The sequence below is a fragment of the Diorhabda sublineata genome, chromosome 5 (assembly GCF_026230105.1).
Source record: "Diorhabda sublineata isolate icDioSubl1.1 chromosome 5, icDioSubl1.1, whole genome shotgun sequence".
Classification (NCBI taxonomy): Eukaryota; Metazoa; Arthropoda; class Insecta; order Coleoptera; family Chrysomelidae; genus Diorhabda; species Diorhabda sublineata.
Genome location: NC_079478.1, coordinates 33,358,336 through 33,376,443, shown reverse-complemented (window position 1 = coordinate 33,376,443; position 18,108 = coordinate 33,358,336). Strand labels below are relative to the sequence as shown.

Below are 18,108 nucleotides of genomic sequence, written 5' to 3'. Positions count from 1 at the left end.
GTAGGAACTTAATAAAACCATAGGTTCAAAAACACTGATATATTTTTATCTTTTAACACAGTTAATAACTCAATAACTGACCTCCGACAATATATCGGTGACCGTAGCACGTTCGCTTAACAATGGTAACAACTGTCTCTCCGCGTTTTTCATGCTGGATAAGATATTTACACAAAATATCAAGTACCATTGACATTACTTAATCGAATGTTATAGTCACAAGATTTGTTATTTATTACCTCGCGTATTTATCTGAACGTTTCTGTTAATCGACTCGAATGACACGTTTTTGATTTAAAGTGACTAGCAATTAACCTCACTATTTTTGAACGACCTTTTGGTTCAACAACCGTCACAAATGAAATAATCAGAATGAAAATAGTAGATCATGTAAAGATTTCTAATTAAATTAAAAAAAGAAATAAATCATTTCTGATGAAAGATACGTATGTAAATAATGAAGCATTGACGCAAAATTTAATCTATGTATCAGACAAATAAACAATAGCTTATTTTCAAAAATGTGGTTTTATTAATATTTATTGCCAAACTTACAATAAGGTTATCAATTTTTTTTCTCAAAAAATTTGTTATTATCACAATTAATACGTCTTAACAAACATAGTTGATTAAAATAATTAATTTTTAGAATCAGCATGATATGCTGCTATCTTCAATTATATATTGGTAAAAATTTTTATTTGCAACATATATACGAGTCCTCTATCAGCAAAATTGGCCCTGCGTTGAAAGCTATATTTTCAAAATAACGAAAATTTTATTAATTAAAAACTATCATATATTCAGGTCCGGCTTCAGCATCCCAAACGAAAAAAAAAATGATTCTCTTTCATACATAAATATACAAATTAAAAAAAGTAGGTAGTAACAGAAGCAAAAAAATTAAAATCACAATATACGAGGGCTGACTGAAAATTTTCCGACATAAAGGATCATCCATAAATAAAGTCACACGAATTGTATGACTTTTTGCCCCACCCCCCGTCCTTGTCACAGTTGGTCATATTTATGTGAGTCATAGCTGGTCACATTTGTGTGACGTCACATATTTTGCAAATTACAGTAAGAAATTATTGAATGAAAACAGCGGTTCCGAAATTAGTTTTATTTCCAATTAAATTATTTTTTCAATAAAATTAACATCAAATCAAACAGTTAACAAAACAAAAAACGATTAATTAAAGGAATTAACAATATTGAAATTTAGGACCACTCCCATCCCCTTGTCACACTTCGTCGACCCCCTTAACGTGTGACGTAATTCATGGATGTTCCCTAATAACGAAAAAACACAATTATCCATAATTATTCGTAGTTTTCAACATAGATTCCATTCACGTCTATACATTTAGTCCAGCGATGTTGTCAATTTTTTAACTCGTCTAAATAAAGGGTCATTCATCAATTACGACACACGAATATTGACACTTTTAAACCCCTCCCTACGTCCTTGTCACAGGTTGTGACATTTTCAAATCCTACATCCTGATGTGAAGTGACACATTTTTTAAATTTAAGCATGTACTAGCTGATCTGGCAGACTTCTTACTGCTTCAATCGATAAATAAAAGATCTGAACTTTTGTAAAAAATAAACTTAAACAAAAAGAATCCTTTTTTCTATTATAACCAATTAAAAAATGATCTGCTCGGTATGAATTAAGTTTTATTATTATTTTCGATTAATTAGACACACTTACAACACGACAGAGTTTTCCTGAAATACTGGTTTTAATTTTATATTGACAGTTATGATACAGTCTGTTAATCAATTTAAAGCTTTCTGATGAACTATATTTTTTGTTTTGTGGTGCGTAAGTAAACAAAGACGCCGATTTTCCGCCTCCAAACTCCAAGTTGATTGCGCAAACTTCAACGACTGGCCTTGCGATTTATTTATGGTCATCGCAAAGGCCAGGCGTACCGGAAGAAATTGTAAACGTTTAAAATCGCAGTTTGATGCCGACTGATCCTACTTTGAACTGCAAATTGTGAGGTGGTAATCCAGGCAATTCCAGTGAATTAAAAAACTCCATGGGATAGTTGACAACGCCATCCTGGTTCATAACGGTGTCGACTGATTTGAAGAAAACCAACTGTCCCGAAAGAAAATTTTGAATGATCGCATTGAGATCTTCGACATCTTGATTTTTCGCCGCCAATAATGCTCGTTCATCCAGCCAATTATGGTTATTGAACTGTTGGGCTGAAAAAGTTCCTCTTTTAAGTCTGTGGTTTCCTGGTTACTCAAACCAAGCACGTTTTGTTTTTCTTTTCGATCAACGTCGATTCTTGGAAAAGTTGACCCATTAAAACTCCTTGATTTTAGCTTTGCTAAGAGGAGGAAATTTAGTTTTCAAAAATTGAAATGTGTCACCTGTCTTGTCCATTGCTTTCACAAACTGCTGGATCAATCCAAGTTTGACGTGAGAAAGTGGCCAAAAGGACCAAAGGATCGCGGGTGACATTTTTTCTGACTATATTTGTCTGGGGCTCAGCTGTCCCATTATCAAAGGAACCAACCCGTGACTAGAGCAACAACTTTTAAGTCAGCGCAAAGTTTCCATTTATAATTATGATAAATAATTTTATCAAGGATTCGGCTGATATTTTCGTACGTCTTCTTCGTATTAACAGAGTACGCAACTGGAATTGATGGTAAGTAATTCCCATTTGCCAACAGGACAACTTTTATGCTTGTTTTTGACGAATCAATAAACCGTCTCCATTTGTCTATTATTGCAATTCCAAATCCCTGAAGAGATCATCTAAATCCGATTTAGTAAGCAGGTGAGGTTGCCGAGAAACTGAATCAACCGAATACTTCTAATCATCCGTGAACATAACATTCTATGCCCCAGGTTGTATATCAAAGTCTTTCAAATCCATTTCTGTTTCTAGAGTATAAGTTCGTGGGGCACTGTGATTGGTAAAGACTCGTTGTAATGATGATTGCGAGGTTCAAGCCAAACTATGGGCACAGCAAATGACATTGGTTTACTGGTACCTTTGAACCATTTGGTCAAACTACTGTACCAAGTTTCGATAACCAAGTTATCCGAGAATTACCTTCAACCTGCTTTCGGATGTTTATTGTCTACAAGTTAAAATATGTAAAAAATAGTGGTAAAACTGAGGACATATTTGTATTCAGGAGATCCTTTTACATAGGAATTTGTGTTAGGGCCGATTTTCTTGCAACTCAGTGTAATAGTTGCCATCTTTCTAGTCAAAATAGACGTTTACGTAATCGATAATGTCCTCGTTTGATGAAAATTTCACTTCTTCAATTGGGACTTTAAGATTAAGAAATGGGAAAAAGTCGCAGAGGACCAGATCTGCTAAATACGGTGGGTGATCTACCAAAAGATGCGTTATATTGATGGAAAAGTATTTTTTATTAAATTCAGTAGCTTATCGGCAATTTCTCCCTCCAACTTATCAAGCAATCCACTGTCTAGACTAGATTTACTGACATTATGAAAATAAGAGACGCTAGCTCATTTTTAGGTTTCTTTTAATCGTATATTTGAATGAACAAGTTCGTGTACATTTTCACCTGTTTTGTGGTCGATCTTACTGAATCTTTTCCATTTTCAAATCGCTAAGACTACTTGCAAATCGTCTTCAAAGCTACTAAATTATCACCAAAGCTTATCTGAACATTCCGTGAGCTTCTTTGACATTTTTTTTAACACAAACAAAACTGTTGAGTCCTTCGCAATCCACTGTCTTGGCTGGTTTTTCTCTTCAGGACTATCGTGGTACATTCAGGTTTCATATACTTAAAGTTATGAATTGACCCACGTTACTCAAACCGCCTCAGTAAGACCTTGGAATGTGCTATTGGTCTCTAGTTGAGGTTATGTTCAATAATGTAACGTTCCAAACGGAAATGTCGATGACACAGGATAATTTATTGAAAATTCCAAGTAATAAAATCTCGTTTTTCATATAATAATTCAGATCTCGTAAATCAACTGTTTAAAAGTGAGAGTTTGGTTTTTGAATCTAAAAGACTTATGATTTATGTTTGCTTTGCCATATTGTTGATTACAATTTTGGATTCCATTTTGTTATAATTAGATGCTTTAGCAAAGAAAACATTTATTTCCATTGAACAAATTAATATAAAAATATGAATCTTCAATTTTCGCGTCTGAAAAGTCTTGATGGTCCTACAGAAACTATAATTAACAATGAAGCAAAGGAAATTCGTATTTCAGAGAATCATATCTCACTAAGCGGTTATTAATACTAGTGACATAGATCGTATATTTTGAAAATATTGATGCAGAAACAACTAAAACCATGCCAAAACAGTCCTTTTTATTGTGTTTATGGAATATTTTTTATGTAAAATCTATAAAACTATCGTAGACACTCTTACATACTAATATCATTGTTTATATTTTTATTATTGCACATTTCTCAGTTGTAGCCTACCAGGCTTCCTGAAAATTCTTTCGTGTACCGGCAATTCCCCTATACAATATTTTTCAAGGCTCTTTAGAGCTTCGTCGCTATGTCCAGAATCTCTGAAAACTCCACTAGCTTCTCTCCCGCCGTATTCTAAAAGAACTTCACTGCCTCCTGGATGCTAAAAAGAATAACATCATATATTATATTATACACTACCGATCAACAGTTTTCGTCCACCACAAAATAATACACTTTAACAAAATTCGGTGTCGGTGAGTGCGACAAGTTTATGATTGTAGTTTAGTCCCAGCTAGCCCTTTGAGTTACAAGAACGTGCTTTATACTTTGTGGGATTACAGCTTGAAAAAATAAGTATCCACCAGAACCTTTGGCCGCTGAAGATAAACGGATCCAGAAGTTGCAGCTCAGATCAATGAATCTACGGATTTGCAAAAGATTGAGAGAAGCTGGAAGAGTGACAATGAAGAAACGTTAAGACGTCAAAATAAAATTAACGAGGTTGCAGTGGGATAAAGAATCTAAAAGTAGAACGTATGAAGAGTGGGAGAGAGTTTTATGGAGTGAAGAGTCAAAATTTGAGGCTTTGCGTCTAATCGGAGTGTTTATGCGGAGGTTAAAGGAAAAACAGATGTTAGATCCATGTGTAATCCTGACTGTATAATGCGGCGTAAGCTCGGTGATGATTTGAGGATATTTTGAAGGAAGGACGACTGGATATTTGGTAAAAATTGAAAGGATTTTGAAAAACAGAATGCTATAAAGATATATTAAAGGAAATCTAGTACGTTCTGACCAGTGCCTAATAAGGAGAAAAGTTATCTTGCAGGATGACAGCAAGCATTCATCGAAGTTGTGCAAAGAGTATTTGAAAGAAATGGAAAGGAAGAATGTACTGAAAATAATGATTTGGCCGTCACGATCGCCTGACCTGAACCCGATTGAGTTGTGTGACAAATTGGACAGAAAAGTCAGAAAGTAGTGTCCTACTTCCACTTCACATCTTTGGAATATCCTACAAAGAAAATGGAACCAAATAGATGACGATTATTTGTCAATATTATGGCAGAGGATAACAAATTTGTGTACCGTGTTAATAATAATTAAATTGGTTGATTTTTCGTGAAAATAATGCATTTGCCTACTTTTTGCAAAAAATTCTCCTGCGCATACCTCAATCATCGTGACTTTTTCATGCAATGGAATCACAATCTTCTTTGGAATCAATTCTTTTACACGATTGGATGTAAAAACCTCAGAATATGCTTTATTACTTAAAGGGCCCAAGGAGGTTATCTATGAGAAAACAATATATGTACTATATATGGACAGTTAGTATGGGAAAAGACGTTGTTCTCTCATTCGAGACAATTTATCTATACTGCGCATGGTTGAGAATGCGCAGAACCGAGCTAAAACCTCGGAGGATAGAGAAATCGTTGTCGTTCTGTCTTCCTTAGTCGGAACAGCTTCCACATATAGAATTATTACACATACAGGGTGTTTCTCAATAAATGATTCATTTTGATACAGGAATACGAACCCTTACGGGGCCTAGTTGCTCAGATATAGGGTGTTCAAAATTTTAAATCGAAATCAAAAATTTGCCATAAATCAAGAACGCCTTTTAAATTTTTTTTTCAAATTTGTTGACCAATATTCACCTTAATAAAGTAATATTTTGACATAAAAAAACTTTGGAAAACCAGTGGCGCGTTGTCGTGGTTAGTTGTCACTTTTCTCCCCCTATTTCTTACGCCACTTTTTTAAATTTTGTTTTAAATTGCCTGATTATTGTTAGTTAAAAAACTAATAACCTTTTATGGAGCTAAAATGAACGGTGTTGTAGAAATTTGCCTCTAAACAAAAGTTTGCACGTAAGGAATTTACAAATCAATTAATTATTCATTTAATTTCGAATAATAATTAAGCGTAAGTAGTTCAAACCAAACAAAAATTAATCATAATCTCAATTTCGAACAAAAATGTATTGCAGTAATAACAAAATTGGCAATGAAAACAAAAATAATAATAGCACAAATTAAACTGTTGAATATTAGACAACACATGTGGTTTCAACACGATGGAGCATCATTTTGCTGCAGCGGCAAGAAATTACTTAAACAGACGTTTTAGAGAAAAATGGATTGTACGGGGTGGACCTAATTATTGGTCTCCAAAATCACCTGACTTAAATCCTATCGATTTTTTCATATTAAGTCCTTAGTGTACGAAACAATCATCGAATCTGAACAAGCTAGAATTCAAGCTTCGGCAGAAATCATTCAATCCCATTCAGATTTATTCTCAATGACAAAACGGTGTATTAATTGTATTGAAGTAAGTTTGAACAACTTTGTCAATTTTGTTGTTGTTGTAATACGGTGTTGTTCAAACTTAATAGGCCCCGTAAGGATTCGTATTCCTATATCAAAATAAATCATTTATTGAGATCTCTCTGTGGTAGAACGTTGTCGGTGGAATATAGAAACACCCTGTAAGTGTAATAATTGTATATCTGGAAGCTAAGGAAGACAGAACGACAACGATTTCTCTATCCTCCGAGGTTTCAGCTCGGTTCTGCGCATTCTCAAGCATGCGCAATATAGATAAAGTGTCTCGAACGAGAAAACGTTTTTTCCCATACCAACTGGTCCTATAGGGGTATTACATATAGGTATGGTTTTCTCATAGATAAGCTCCTTGGGCAAATGCATTATTTTCATGGAAAATCTATAGATAAATTAGAATTTAGTAATTTTTTTAAGGTTAGGTTAAGTTTTTTGATAAAAATGATAGATTTGAGATTCTGAGATAATGGCCACTTCCGGTATATCCGGAAGTAAAAGTTTCCTCATAAAATAGAAACGATAAATCGATTTCTCGTAATATCAATAGTCTATATATGGAGTTTCATGATGATCGTCGTGGGGTGACTTATCATACTTGTGCCAAAAAAATGAAAATTTACAGAAGTCACACAGGGCCGGATCAAGCTAGAGGCTTAAGGAGGCTATACCCCCGAGCCCCAGAGTCCATCATTTGGGTAACATTCTGTATATTTTGTTGTATTGAAACCACAAATAAATCTAACGTGTTCATATTATTTTTTTTAATTTTTCCGGTTTTCCGAATTCCTTAAGGGGGTCCCGTTATTATTTTAGCTCCGGACCTTATAAATCTTAATCCGGCCCTGGTGACATTGTAAACAAAGGCAGACATATTGAATTTTTGGAAAAACAAAAAATATTTTCCGAAATAACGGCCGATAATTCAAATAAAATTGCCGAGAAGTCGTCTGTAACTTGGAACACCCTGTATCTTAATCCCTTTTTTTAATGCGTACTTTTTTGTAAAAAAAATGACCGTTACAGATTCTTATAAATTATTTTTTTACGAGGATACCCTTAAAGATATGAAAATGGTTTCTGTTTCAGTACTTTTAGGAAGGTCGAACGTATTTGAATCTATGTTGAAAAATTTGCTTTTAATACATGGTGAAAGTGACAAAGTTGTGACAAGAGCATGTATTTTATTTGCTGCTATTAACATAATCTTCGTTATTAAATTGATAACGAGCCACTTTGACGATTTTCGAAAGTATCAACAATTGACTAATGAGTGTCATTTATTACAAAGCCTACTAAAAGTATACGTAATAAATTAAAACTTGTTAAAAAATAAAATAATAATTTAACGCCTCAAATATCTCGGAAACGACTTAAAGTTGAAATAGAATTAATAAATACAATTTGATTTGATTTTTTCATAGACCTTGACAAGATAAAGAAAAATACTTTTTTATTTCTTAGTGCTTGTATGCAATTTTATTTGAATTATCGGCCGTTATTTCGGAAAATATTTTTTGTATTTCCAAAAATTCAATATGTCTGCCTTTATATACAATGTTACCAGGAACGGACTAAGATTTATAATGTCCGGAGCTAAAATAATGACGGGAATTGGGAAATCCGGAAAAATTAAAAAAAAAATAATATCAACACGTTAGGTTTGTGGTTTCAACACATCAAAAAATACAGAATGTTATCCAAATGATGGACTCTGGGGCTCGGGGCTATAGTTCTATATAAAATAACAAAGTTACAGTCGACTTCCGCTGGAACCATAAGTGAAAATATTTTAGTTAAAAAGATCCAATCCGTAAACCCAAACGTAGAAATTTTCATGATTTTACTATAAGTATTTTGATATATACAGTTAGTTTTAACTCGTCGTGGAGCACCCTGTATAGTTAAACTCGGAACTTCATTTCTTTTTATTAAATTTCCTGTTATGTTAATTATATATATTGAGGATTGATCGTACCCCATTTCTGTAAAGGGTTCGAGTGATTTTTCAAAGGAATTGACGATTTTATCATCAACTTTAATTTTATTTTTATTAGTATCTTCGACCTATCTTTCTGCCACGGTATTGCCATCCTCCAACGCGTTTTAAGGTTATGTCCCCTCCTGCATTTCCTAAAATTATTGTCAAAGAACGTCCGAAGCAATGGCTTGTGTGTATTTAAAGTCAACTAAGTTTTCGTCGATTTTTTTTGATTCACCATATAAATGTATGTGGTGTGGGCAAAGTGCCGTGAGAAATAATATTTCTCACAGTGTAGGCAATATTAAATTAAGTTAGCTATAAGAAATACGTCACTTTTCATAGCATATATTTTACCTAATATACCAACATATTTTTATATCAATAAAAAAAAAATTTAAAATAAATTACCTCGTCAAGAAAATCGGTAACGTTGTAAACTCTGTCATAAATAATAACCCAACAATCTTCAGATTTGTCATGCCATGAAACTTCATCCAAACTTATAATTCTCCTTCCCTGTACTCTAATTCCAGAAGGAGCATCAACTGACGTTGAAGGTGAAACGACACTATTTGAAAACTCGGAAAATTTCGTTACGACGCTAGCCATAATGATAATAATTTAAAAAATTAAATAAATAATACTATGAATATAATATCTGTTTGAATATCTATCACGCACCAATTGCAACAAACTCCTGGTGCTACAATAAATTGTTCGACTGGCGGCGGTATTGATCAACAAATAATCTAAGCTGCTTAACTATCTACAAGTCAGGTTTCGCAAATGAATGGATTATTATGATTATTTCCATTGCGAAGTTACTTTTTTTTATCTAATATACAGTTTGTTGACACATTTGCAGCGTCAATGTCAAGTTCGTCATTAAAAATTATCAACTAATTGTTATTTAAAAGTTATTTAAGAAATATTTAAAAAATTGTTGGGACTCCATTATTTTCAAAACTCTTTATATTCACTTCATCTTTTTATGTACGTAAAGGAATCTTTGAAGTCGATATTAAATATATTTGAAATTTTGTATACTTATATATATGCAATAATTTCGTAAATTCGCATCATTATCCTTGCTATGTCCACCAGGTTAGCGTGTAACACAATATTTGGATTCGATTTGTTAGAATTTTGAACAATTAGATGAAATCGAATATTTTATTAACGAGTCAAAAACAGATGACCATGTAGTAATTTCATAAATTCGTACCATTATCGTTGCCGCGTTAACCAGGATAGCATGTATCAGGATCTTTCGATTATATAGTGCGCTTCAAGAGTTCTTAGCCTAACCTACCAATAAACCCGGCTTTTAGCTTTGCGAACGAAAAATAGTCTAAAGGGGTCAGATCCGCGCTGTATGGTTCAATATCTGTGAAGCCACATTTACATACAGTGGCCTTGGAAAGTGAAACAATGCGGACTGGAGAACTGTCATGAAACAAGCGCCTTTTTTGATAAATTGATTCCTTAAAATCAATCAAAACATTGTGTTTTTATGACCTTTGATTTTTTGGCACAGGCTCTCCATTCCGATGTCACTCCATGGAATCTATTTTGGATGTCGGATCATAGTAAAAGGCCATAGTTTCATCAACCGTTATAATTGAGGTTACACTTTCATGGTACTCGCTGCAAAGTTCTAAATATCGTTCAGAACCGTGCACTAATTTTTGTTATATTTAAATGCTCATGTAGGATCCTTGGAGCACCTATTTTGAAAGTCCAAGTCTATGCTGCATGGGTCGTCTTCCAATGTTTCTCGACCCCAGCGAAACAACTTAGACCAATTTTTAATTGTTGAAAATAGTGGACGGACAAAGTCGTTCTAAACACCCCCCATTCTATTTTTGATTTGTGGTGTTAATCCTTCTTTAGTCAAAAATTTTATAACAGCGATAAACTCAATTTGAGACATTTTTTAAAACAACTTGATTGAGTTGTCGTTCGAGCTCTACTATAATAAAATTGATCGAAGCAGCAAGTTGAAACTTTATGTAAAGCTTGTTGAGACTTGCCACTGACGCGTGCTTACAGATTTTTGGAAACTCACTCTATTAACTATATAAGGCCAAGAACTCATGGACCGCATTAAGTACAGACCATTTTATGCGTTTCCCACTCTCCAGAAAAATCGTTTAACGATTCACCAAAATTAAACAGCACAAAAAGTTCATTGCAGTTCTTCAGGTTAACGCTGCAAAGTTACACTGTTGAATTTTCACGTGAAAATAATGTAAGTCATTTAACATCCGTCTCATTCGCCTGATTTGACCATGTGTGATTACTGGTTATTCTTTAACCCAAACAAACATTTAATTGGTCGAAATTTCAACGCAGGGATGGTATGAAGCGATCAATCTACTTTTTGGTAGCCTTCAGCTTCAAGCTGTGTGTTAACGTACCAGAATTGTCTGAAAAGTTTCCAACCTCAACCTTAACACTTATCAGTATGAATTGGGAGATGTGTTTGTAAAGATATTTCTGAAACTTGAAAAAATTGAGTATCTAGCTGTCAAATATTTGTTTTTAAAAAGCAATGCGTCAATGAAAACGTGCCAGACGTTATCGTCTTCAAAGACTGAAGATACTTTTACCTTCGGTCTCTGAAGACGATAACTTGGTTATCGAAACGCGAATCATATAGTAGAATCGTGAGTGCTGGTGTAGTGATAGTGTAAGTAGTGTGTTCACTATGAATATCACCAACGGTTCCAGAAAGTCCAACTTAACAATCTACCAGGGTTCCAATAGAACGTAGCGATAAATTAAAATCAAACAACTAAATTCTGGATACCCTCTCCACTTTATCAGAGTGTGTGTTTAATCTGGAATTTCTGGGACCGTTGGTGTTATTTACACTGTTTACACTACCACTACACCAACACTCACGATTACACTGTCAGAGGTACGTGAACTGTTTACTTTCAGTCTCTGAAGACGATAACTTTGTTATCGAAACGCGCATCAGACAGTGTAACTGTGAGTGTTGGTGTAGTGGTAGTGTTAACAGTATTTATATTAAGACACGAAGCTTTGATGAATAAGTTATAGTGTTTTCCACGAGACGAAATGGACTGAAACATTCAAAAATTCGTCTGGATCTTAACAATTATTCTCGTAAGAAAAAAAATTACGAGAGTATGTTGTCTCGATATAACCTAAAATATATCAACATTACGTGATCGTGATCTCAATCGATTCTGATAGAAACTAAAGAAATGTTAAGGAAGCAAATGAGTTCATTCTCACGGTTGCTTAATCTAATCCAATTCGACAAAAAAATAATATCTGCCACCTTTTCTACTTTGTAAGTTTTCCCATAATACGAAAATAGTATCTAAATATAATACATTTATACTTTATTTATCTATTCAAGTATAAAATAAATTCAAGGATAAATACGACTTTCTAAAAAAATTATTAGTATGTATCGAATTTTATCGTATTCTTACTTGATTGAATTTCACGTGGAAAATATTTTTCTATTTAGGGACAGAGCCTGATTATTAATAAAATCAATTTTATGATTTACAAAATGGGCATCAATGATCATGTTCTATATACCGGGTGTCTCGCATAAGAGCAAACACAGAGCAGAAGCATATGGGGGGACCAAAATATGACGATCGGGGACAATTTACTTCTATAACAAGTTGCTTTCTTGAAAAATTATAGTCTCAAAGTAGGGCACAAAATTTCGGAAAAAAATTATTTTCTGTACTTATAACCCTTTAACTTAAAAATACTATATTTGATACTGATAGTTGATTAGAGGTGACCTAACCTTAAACTTTTTTAAATTGACAGACAGATAAAAACCTTTTGTGAAATTTTTAGGTTTGGCTTTCCCTAATTAACCCCCATAATAATTCGATTGCCTTCTATTTACCATTACTCAAAGTGTACCAAAGAAATTAATTTTTGTTACAATTTAAGGTCCTAATTAATCTCATATGATTTTATGTAGATTCATAAGTTGCTGTGATTTCTTGATATAAACTTACGGCATTAGATGGATAAGTAGCCGATTTAAAGGACGGAACGTACTAACTCGTTTGCATTTGACGTTTGACGTTGACATGCAAGAAAAATCAATTTATATTTTTATAAAATGCAAAAGGTATCAATATAAAATTTGATAAGCAATTGATTAGACCAGATTATTGACAGAAACATTACCTATTGAAAAATATGGATAGTACTTCTACTAACGATAATTGTATGGAAGATAGAAGGCTTTGGATTGGAAACCTGGATCCCAAGGTTACTGAGTAAGTTTACTTTTTATGTACATTAAACAGTCTTAAAATTATCATTATAGACTATAACTTTAACTAATACTTTCATTTGTTGGAATTGCTCTATAGTTTGACAATATTTTTTTGACTTTTTTGACTAAACATGAACGAAGAAATAATTTCTGTTAGTATTAATTACAATTTAAACTTTGTTGATGCAGCCAAAATTGACTTACTAATTGAAAGACACTGAAAATGTACTTATAATTCATGCAGAAAGTTATCAATAAATTAAAATTAAACTTCGCCCACTTTCAACTTCTTAGTTTAATTCCTCAATTTTGTGAGGTTATGAATACAGAATTTAGGTAAGTCTGTATTGGAGGTATTTTTTGTATGTAACATCCTTGTTCTTTGGTTATGAAAATATAATTCGCATTATTGCGCCGATTTCCGCCTTGGTGTTTTATATGGAAAACTACTATAAAAAAATACGTAAAAGAAATGTTTGAAAGTTAGCAATGTCCTTTAAATGATGGAACACTGATAGAGTCAGGAGCTTTCCACATTTGTATGACACAAAGGACCCACATAGGGAATATCTATTGGCTTACCAGTAATTTATGATTATTCTTAATTTACTACATAAATTAATTTTGGCTGCATAAACCAAGCTTTAAACTTTAAATTATGGACTGTCGAATCAGATATTCATATTTTAAAAGAAAATGGGTTTTAATACCTTGCAAGGGCCAAGAGGATGTAATTCATTAGGTTAGGTTGTTAGTAAGGTAGGTTAGATTAGAAAAGTTGACCATGCATAATGCAAGTGGGCATGGGTTTTACTGGCAGTAGCATATAAATTTGTTTTCCAAACTTGCTTATTTTTTAAATAAATCTATGTTGCTTTGAGAAACTCTCCAAATAAAAGTCCAAAGTTTTCTCATGGTGCATTTCACTAAGCGTTCTCGGGCGCTCCACATAGTGACTACGAACTTTATTTTCGCGGCTATAACGTCACTCATGACGTCATGACTAATGTTCACGACGACCCCTGTCAAGAAGAGGGTCGAAGTGAGCTTTGAAAGAATTAGCGGAATTTTCAAAACTCAAGTAACACAGATCGCAACCATGAGACTCTACTTTTGAAGCATTCTTGTGACGCACAACTTTTTTACACTCCAATACAAAATTCAATTACTCACATATTATAACATAACCTCTTAAAGGTTTCGCTTTATTTTTTCTGTTTTGCCATTTGTTAATATTTATCTTATCGCTTAAAACGCCTCGTAATCTATTCCACTTGGGTTTTCGATTATAATTATATAGATTAAGGGAAAGATCGTGGTCGTTAGTGCTTAGTGAAATGCACCCTCGGGGTATTCAAAAGTCATTATTAAGATAGTACTATCCTCTTTTTTTCATTACCTTCCTTGACTTATTATTGCTTTGTTGTTCACATAAAAGTTATTTAAATAAACTTAAATTAAGTTTCTATATGTACCTATATGTAGATTTAGACAGTACCAGCTACATATCCACTTATTGTGTGCTTATGTAAAACTGTTTAATTATTAAATATCATATTAACTTACACGTTTTTTTTTATTTATTGGTATCAACTTTTGAAACTTGTGCAAAAACATGGTACCATTGAAAAGTTTGACTTAATTTTACACCGTAATGGGCCATTAGCTGGACAACCAAGGGGATACGCATTTGTTACATATAAACAAAAAGAAAATGCCTTTGCTGCGAAAGAATTGTTGAATAATCAATTAGTTGGACAGAAAAACATCTCTGTCACATGGGCCTATAGCGTTAACAATGTAAGCATTTTTGTTTTTAAATTTTTTGGAATTGTCAGAAATTTACTAATCACAATTGGAATTAATTCAGTACTTTTGTTTGTGTTTGGTTTTAGGAGGAAGTAGAAAAACCCAAAGAAAATATAATCATACCAGCCCTAGCTATGTCATTAGCTGGTCAAAAAACTGATAGAATATCGCAAATTCAAGCTATAGAAGCGAAATTGAAATTGATGGAGAAGAAAAATGAAGATGAATTGAAAATTAACGACACAGTCGCAACAAAACCTCCAGTAATTCTACAATATCAACATAAAATTTTAAATGGTGTCAATACCATAAGCTCGAATATTAGTAGTAACAAACACCTTATGAAAAAAAGAGACAGGTTTCAAAAACCTTATGCAAAAAATAAATTTGGAAAATAACTCATATTTTTTATATATAGTATGTTGTTAAAATAACAGTGAGAGTTAAATATGTACATTTTTTCTGAAATGATTATGTTAATGAGTACAATTGTCTAAAAAAAGTCTCAGAAACTGTCTTAAATATTGCTTCAATACAGGTTGGATCAATAGTAGAGAATCTCATATTATTTTAACTAAAAAAAATGTTTTTCAACTCATGTACAGGATTATTTATGATACTTTACTTATCCTCGATAATAATGCCTGTTGAAAAAAATGGATTTAACAAAAAGTTAAATTTATATACTGAGTGTAAAAGAAACAGAGTATTATAGTAGGTCTAATTTTGGATTTTTTGGTATAACCTCCAGTTTCACTAGAAACAATATGTAAATTAGAAATTCTATATGAATATATATACATTTTTGAAATTTTGTTCCTTTTTGAGAAAAATTTTATAACTAGGGGAGGGCTTATTTGGCTGGTTCTCATGATCGTCCTAGCTACAGGCGTTGCTGACTTTGAAGCAAGTGTCTTTTACTAGTTGCAAAGGATGTGTTTCATGAAAAATTCCAAAAAGACTAGTACAACTACTTGGAGAAACAAATTTATTCTTGAAAAATCAGTAATTTTGCCACCACTCCGGTAAATGGCAGCATATTGCAAATTATCATGGTACAATTTTTGTTTTCTAATTGATGCAAAGTAGAAGAAATAATTTAAATGTAGAGCTTTCTCAGAAAAAAAATTTATTTTTTAATACTTACGGAGTAACTGATGGATTTGGGGTCAGTATATTGTGCAAATGAAGGCTTTCTCAGAAAAAAATGCATTTTTTTAATACCTATGGTGCAACTATTTGAATATAGAATCAAAATATTGTGCAAATAATGGCCTTCTCAGAAAAAAATGCATTTTTTAAAACTTATGGAGTAAAACTATGGTACAACTATTTGAATATGGGGTCAGTTCAATTGTCCGAAATTGTGTACTACCAGAAAATCTTGCAATTACACTTCCTGAGATACATTTCAATAACCAAATTATCCTCATCAAGGAACAGAAGGTGAACTGATTAACAGTTAATTTTTCTAACAAGCTCTCTAGCTGTAACAGGCATTATTATATCGGTCGATCCATAATTTTTCTTTTAAAAAAATTGTATCTACCCATCAATTAAAACTTATTAGTATTCGGAATTCCGAATATTAATGCTGTATAACATTTAAAGTGGCGTGAACCAAAAAAATTGTTTCAGAATTTATTAGAACAAACGAGTTATTTATATCTAGTATTTATATTTCAAAAGTACAAAGGAATGTTTGTGTTTGTCAAAAAAAGTTGTATTTTAATCATTACCTATTGAAAAATATATTCGTTTTATTTTGCCTCCTAGCTAGCTTAACCAACAACGTGAAGGCATGCATTTCGAAATAAAATATTACCTTCCATTTTACTCCAAATTATTTAAGTCTTACTTGACATATAAACAATTCAGAACCAGAGTCACTTAACCGGTTAAGTTTGGGGTACCACTAGGCAGTGTTCTGGGGCCATTCACTATATACATCAGATCTCCCAATGATAGAAAATACTGTAACAGGAACGTTTGCGGATGATACAGTCATCATCCTTGGGTCGGTATTATAGAGTCCGGTCGACCGAACGTGATTCATCTGTCTTATAAATGTCGAACGGGTGGTTGATTGTCTGTTGGTTCAACAGTAACGGAAGTTCAGTTTGAAATGCCAACCGAGAGCTGGAAGGTACCTTCTAACCTCAATTTTTCTTTACTTTTGTTTGCATTTGATCAACTAATATATTATTATGAATTACTGTAATCATTTGAAAGATGTCGTCATCATCTTCTACAGAAATATTACGAAACAGGCTATTTTGGAAATTTCCAAATTACATACTAGGTAGGTCAATAAAATCAAGAATTAATGAGTCCTCTTGATTCAACCAACCGGAATTGCATAGGATCACCGTTCTCACCCACAACACCATTCAAAAGGAAACCTAAATTCAATAAAGACCTTAGGGTATTACAATGGGCCTAATTTGGACTATGTGTAGGGGTCGCTTGCGAAGCCGTCACCTCAAATTTTCCACTGCAACATGGGGTAGATAAAAATTGATCGAATAAAAGAAACTGTGAAAATGAAACAGTGCATGACCAAGAACATCGAACGATAACAATTCACACTTGAACCTGAGCTAAATTAGCAGGATCCTCACTATTGATTTAGTGATCGAATTATAATATGTTAATAGTATCTCAGAAGTGGATGATGTATATAACTAATCATTTTCAAGCTCTATAGTGAACGATATAAGTATGAAAATGATAACATTAGAAATTTCAAAATATAACTAATTTTAATCTTCATAATAAAGGTGTAGAACAGGATAGAAGCCGTTGAAAATAATGAAAAGTGGAAAAAAAATAATAGTAGGACGAAACCGAAAGAGGAGAATATGATGAAAAATTAAAAAAAAATATTTACAGGTGATATGAGGTCGGGAAGTGAAAAGGGGTGAGTTTTTAAGGGTAAAAAATGGTTTATCTCGATTTTCCGCAAAACTACAAGTCTTATGGAAAAAAGTTAAATAGCAAAGTTTTAGGTAATAAGAAGATCTACAACTTTTGTATTCACACTTTTTCACATAACCTCAAAGTTTATGTGAAAAATTAAAAAGAAAACGAGTTTTTATTTTTTTTATAAAAAAAAATTTTTACACGAAATTTTGTGAAAAGTTACCTTTCTATGTCCCATATAAACTGTAATTTATTTGATTTGAAATATTTTTTCAGGTTATTTTGGCATGTAATCGG

At 32.8% G+C, this 18,108-nt stretch overlaps 2 protein-coding genes across 2 annotated transcripts; one reads left to right on the top strand and one right to left on the bottom strand.

The window, feature by feature from the left end:
- Positions 1–512: 512 nt before the first annotated feature.
- LOC130443913 (uncharacterized) lies at positions 513–9,580 on the bottom strand. The gene is made up of 2 exons (XM_056778808.1): positions 9,201–9,580; positions 513–4,620 (listed from the first exon to the last, which is right to left on the bottom strand). The coding sequence occupies exons 1-2, from the start codon at positions 9,399–9,401 to the stop codon at positions 4,438–4,440; spliced, it is 384 nt and encodes a 127-aa protein (XP_056634786.1). The 5' UTR covers positions 9,402–9,580; the 3' UTR covers positions 513–4,437.
- A 3,308-nt stretch (positions 9,581–12,888) lies between these two features.
- LOC130443960 (probable RNA-binding protein 18) lies at positions 12,889–16,639 on the top strand. The gene is made up of 3 exons (XM_056778885.1): positions 12,889–13,084; positions 14,670–14,880; positions 14,976–16,639. Exons 1-3 carry the CDS (start codon positions 13,002–13,004, stop codon positions 15,285–15,287), a joined length of 606 nt encoding a protein of 201 aa, XP_056634863.1. The 5' UTR covers positions 12,889–13,001; the 3' UTR covers positions 15,288–16,639.
- Positions 16,640–18,108: the final 1,469 nt, after the last annotated feature.

Excerpts from the sequence above, each read along its gene's own strand:
- LOC130443913 (XM_056778808.1), bottom strand. The coding sequence starts at position 9,401 with ATGGCTAGCGTCGTAACGAAATTTTCCGAGTTTTCAAATAGTGTCGTT. Across the intron at positions 4,621-9,200 it reads TTACCGATTTTCTTGACGAG|CATCCAGGAGGCAGTGAAGT; the intron begins GTAATTTATTTT and ends TATTCTTTTTAG.
- LOC130443960 (XM_056778885.1), top strand. The coding sequence starts at position 13,002 with ATGGATAGTACTTCTACTAACGATAATTGTATGGAAGATAGAAGGCTT. Across the intron at positions 13,085-14,669 it reads GATCCCAAGGTTACTGAGTA|TCAACTTTTGAAACTTGTGC; the intron begins AGTTTACTTTTT and ends TATTTATTGGTA. Across the intron at positions 14,881-14,975 it reads GGGCCTATAGCGTTAACAAT|GAGGAAGTAGAAAAACCCAA; the intron begins GTAAGCATTTTT and ends GTTTGGTTTTAG.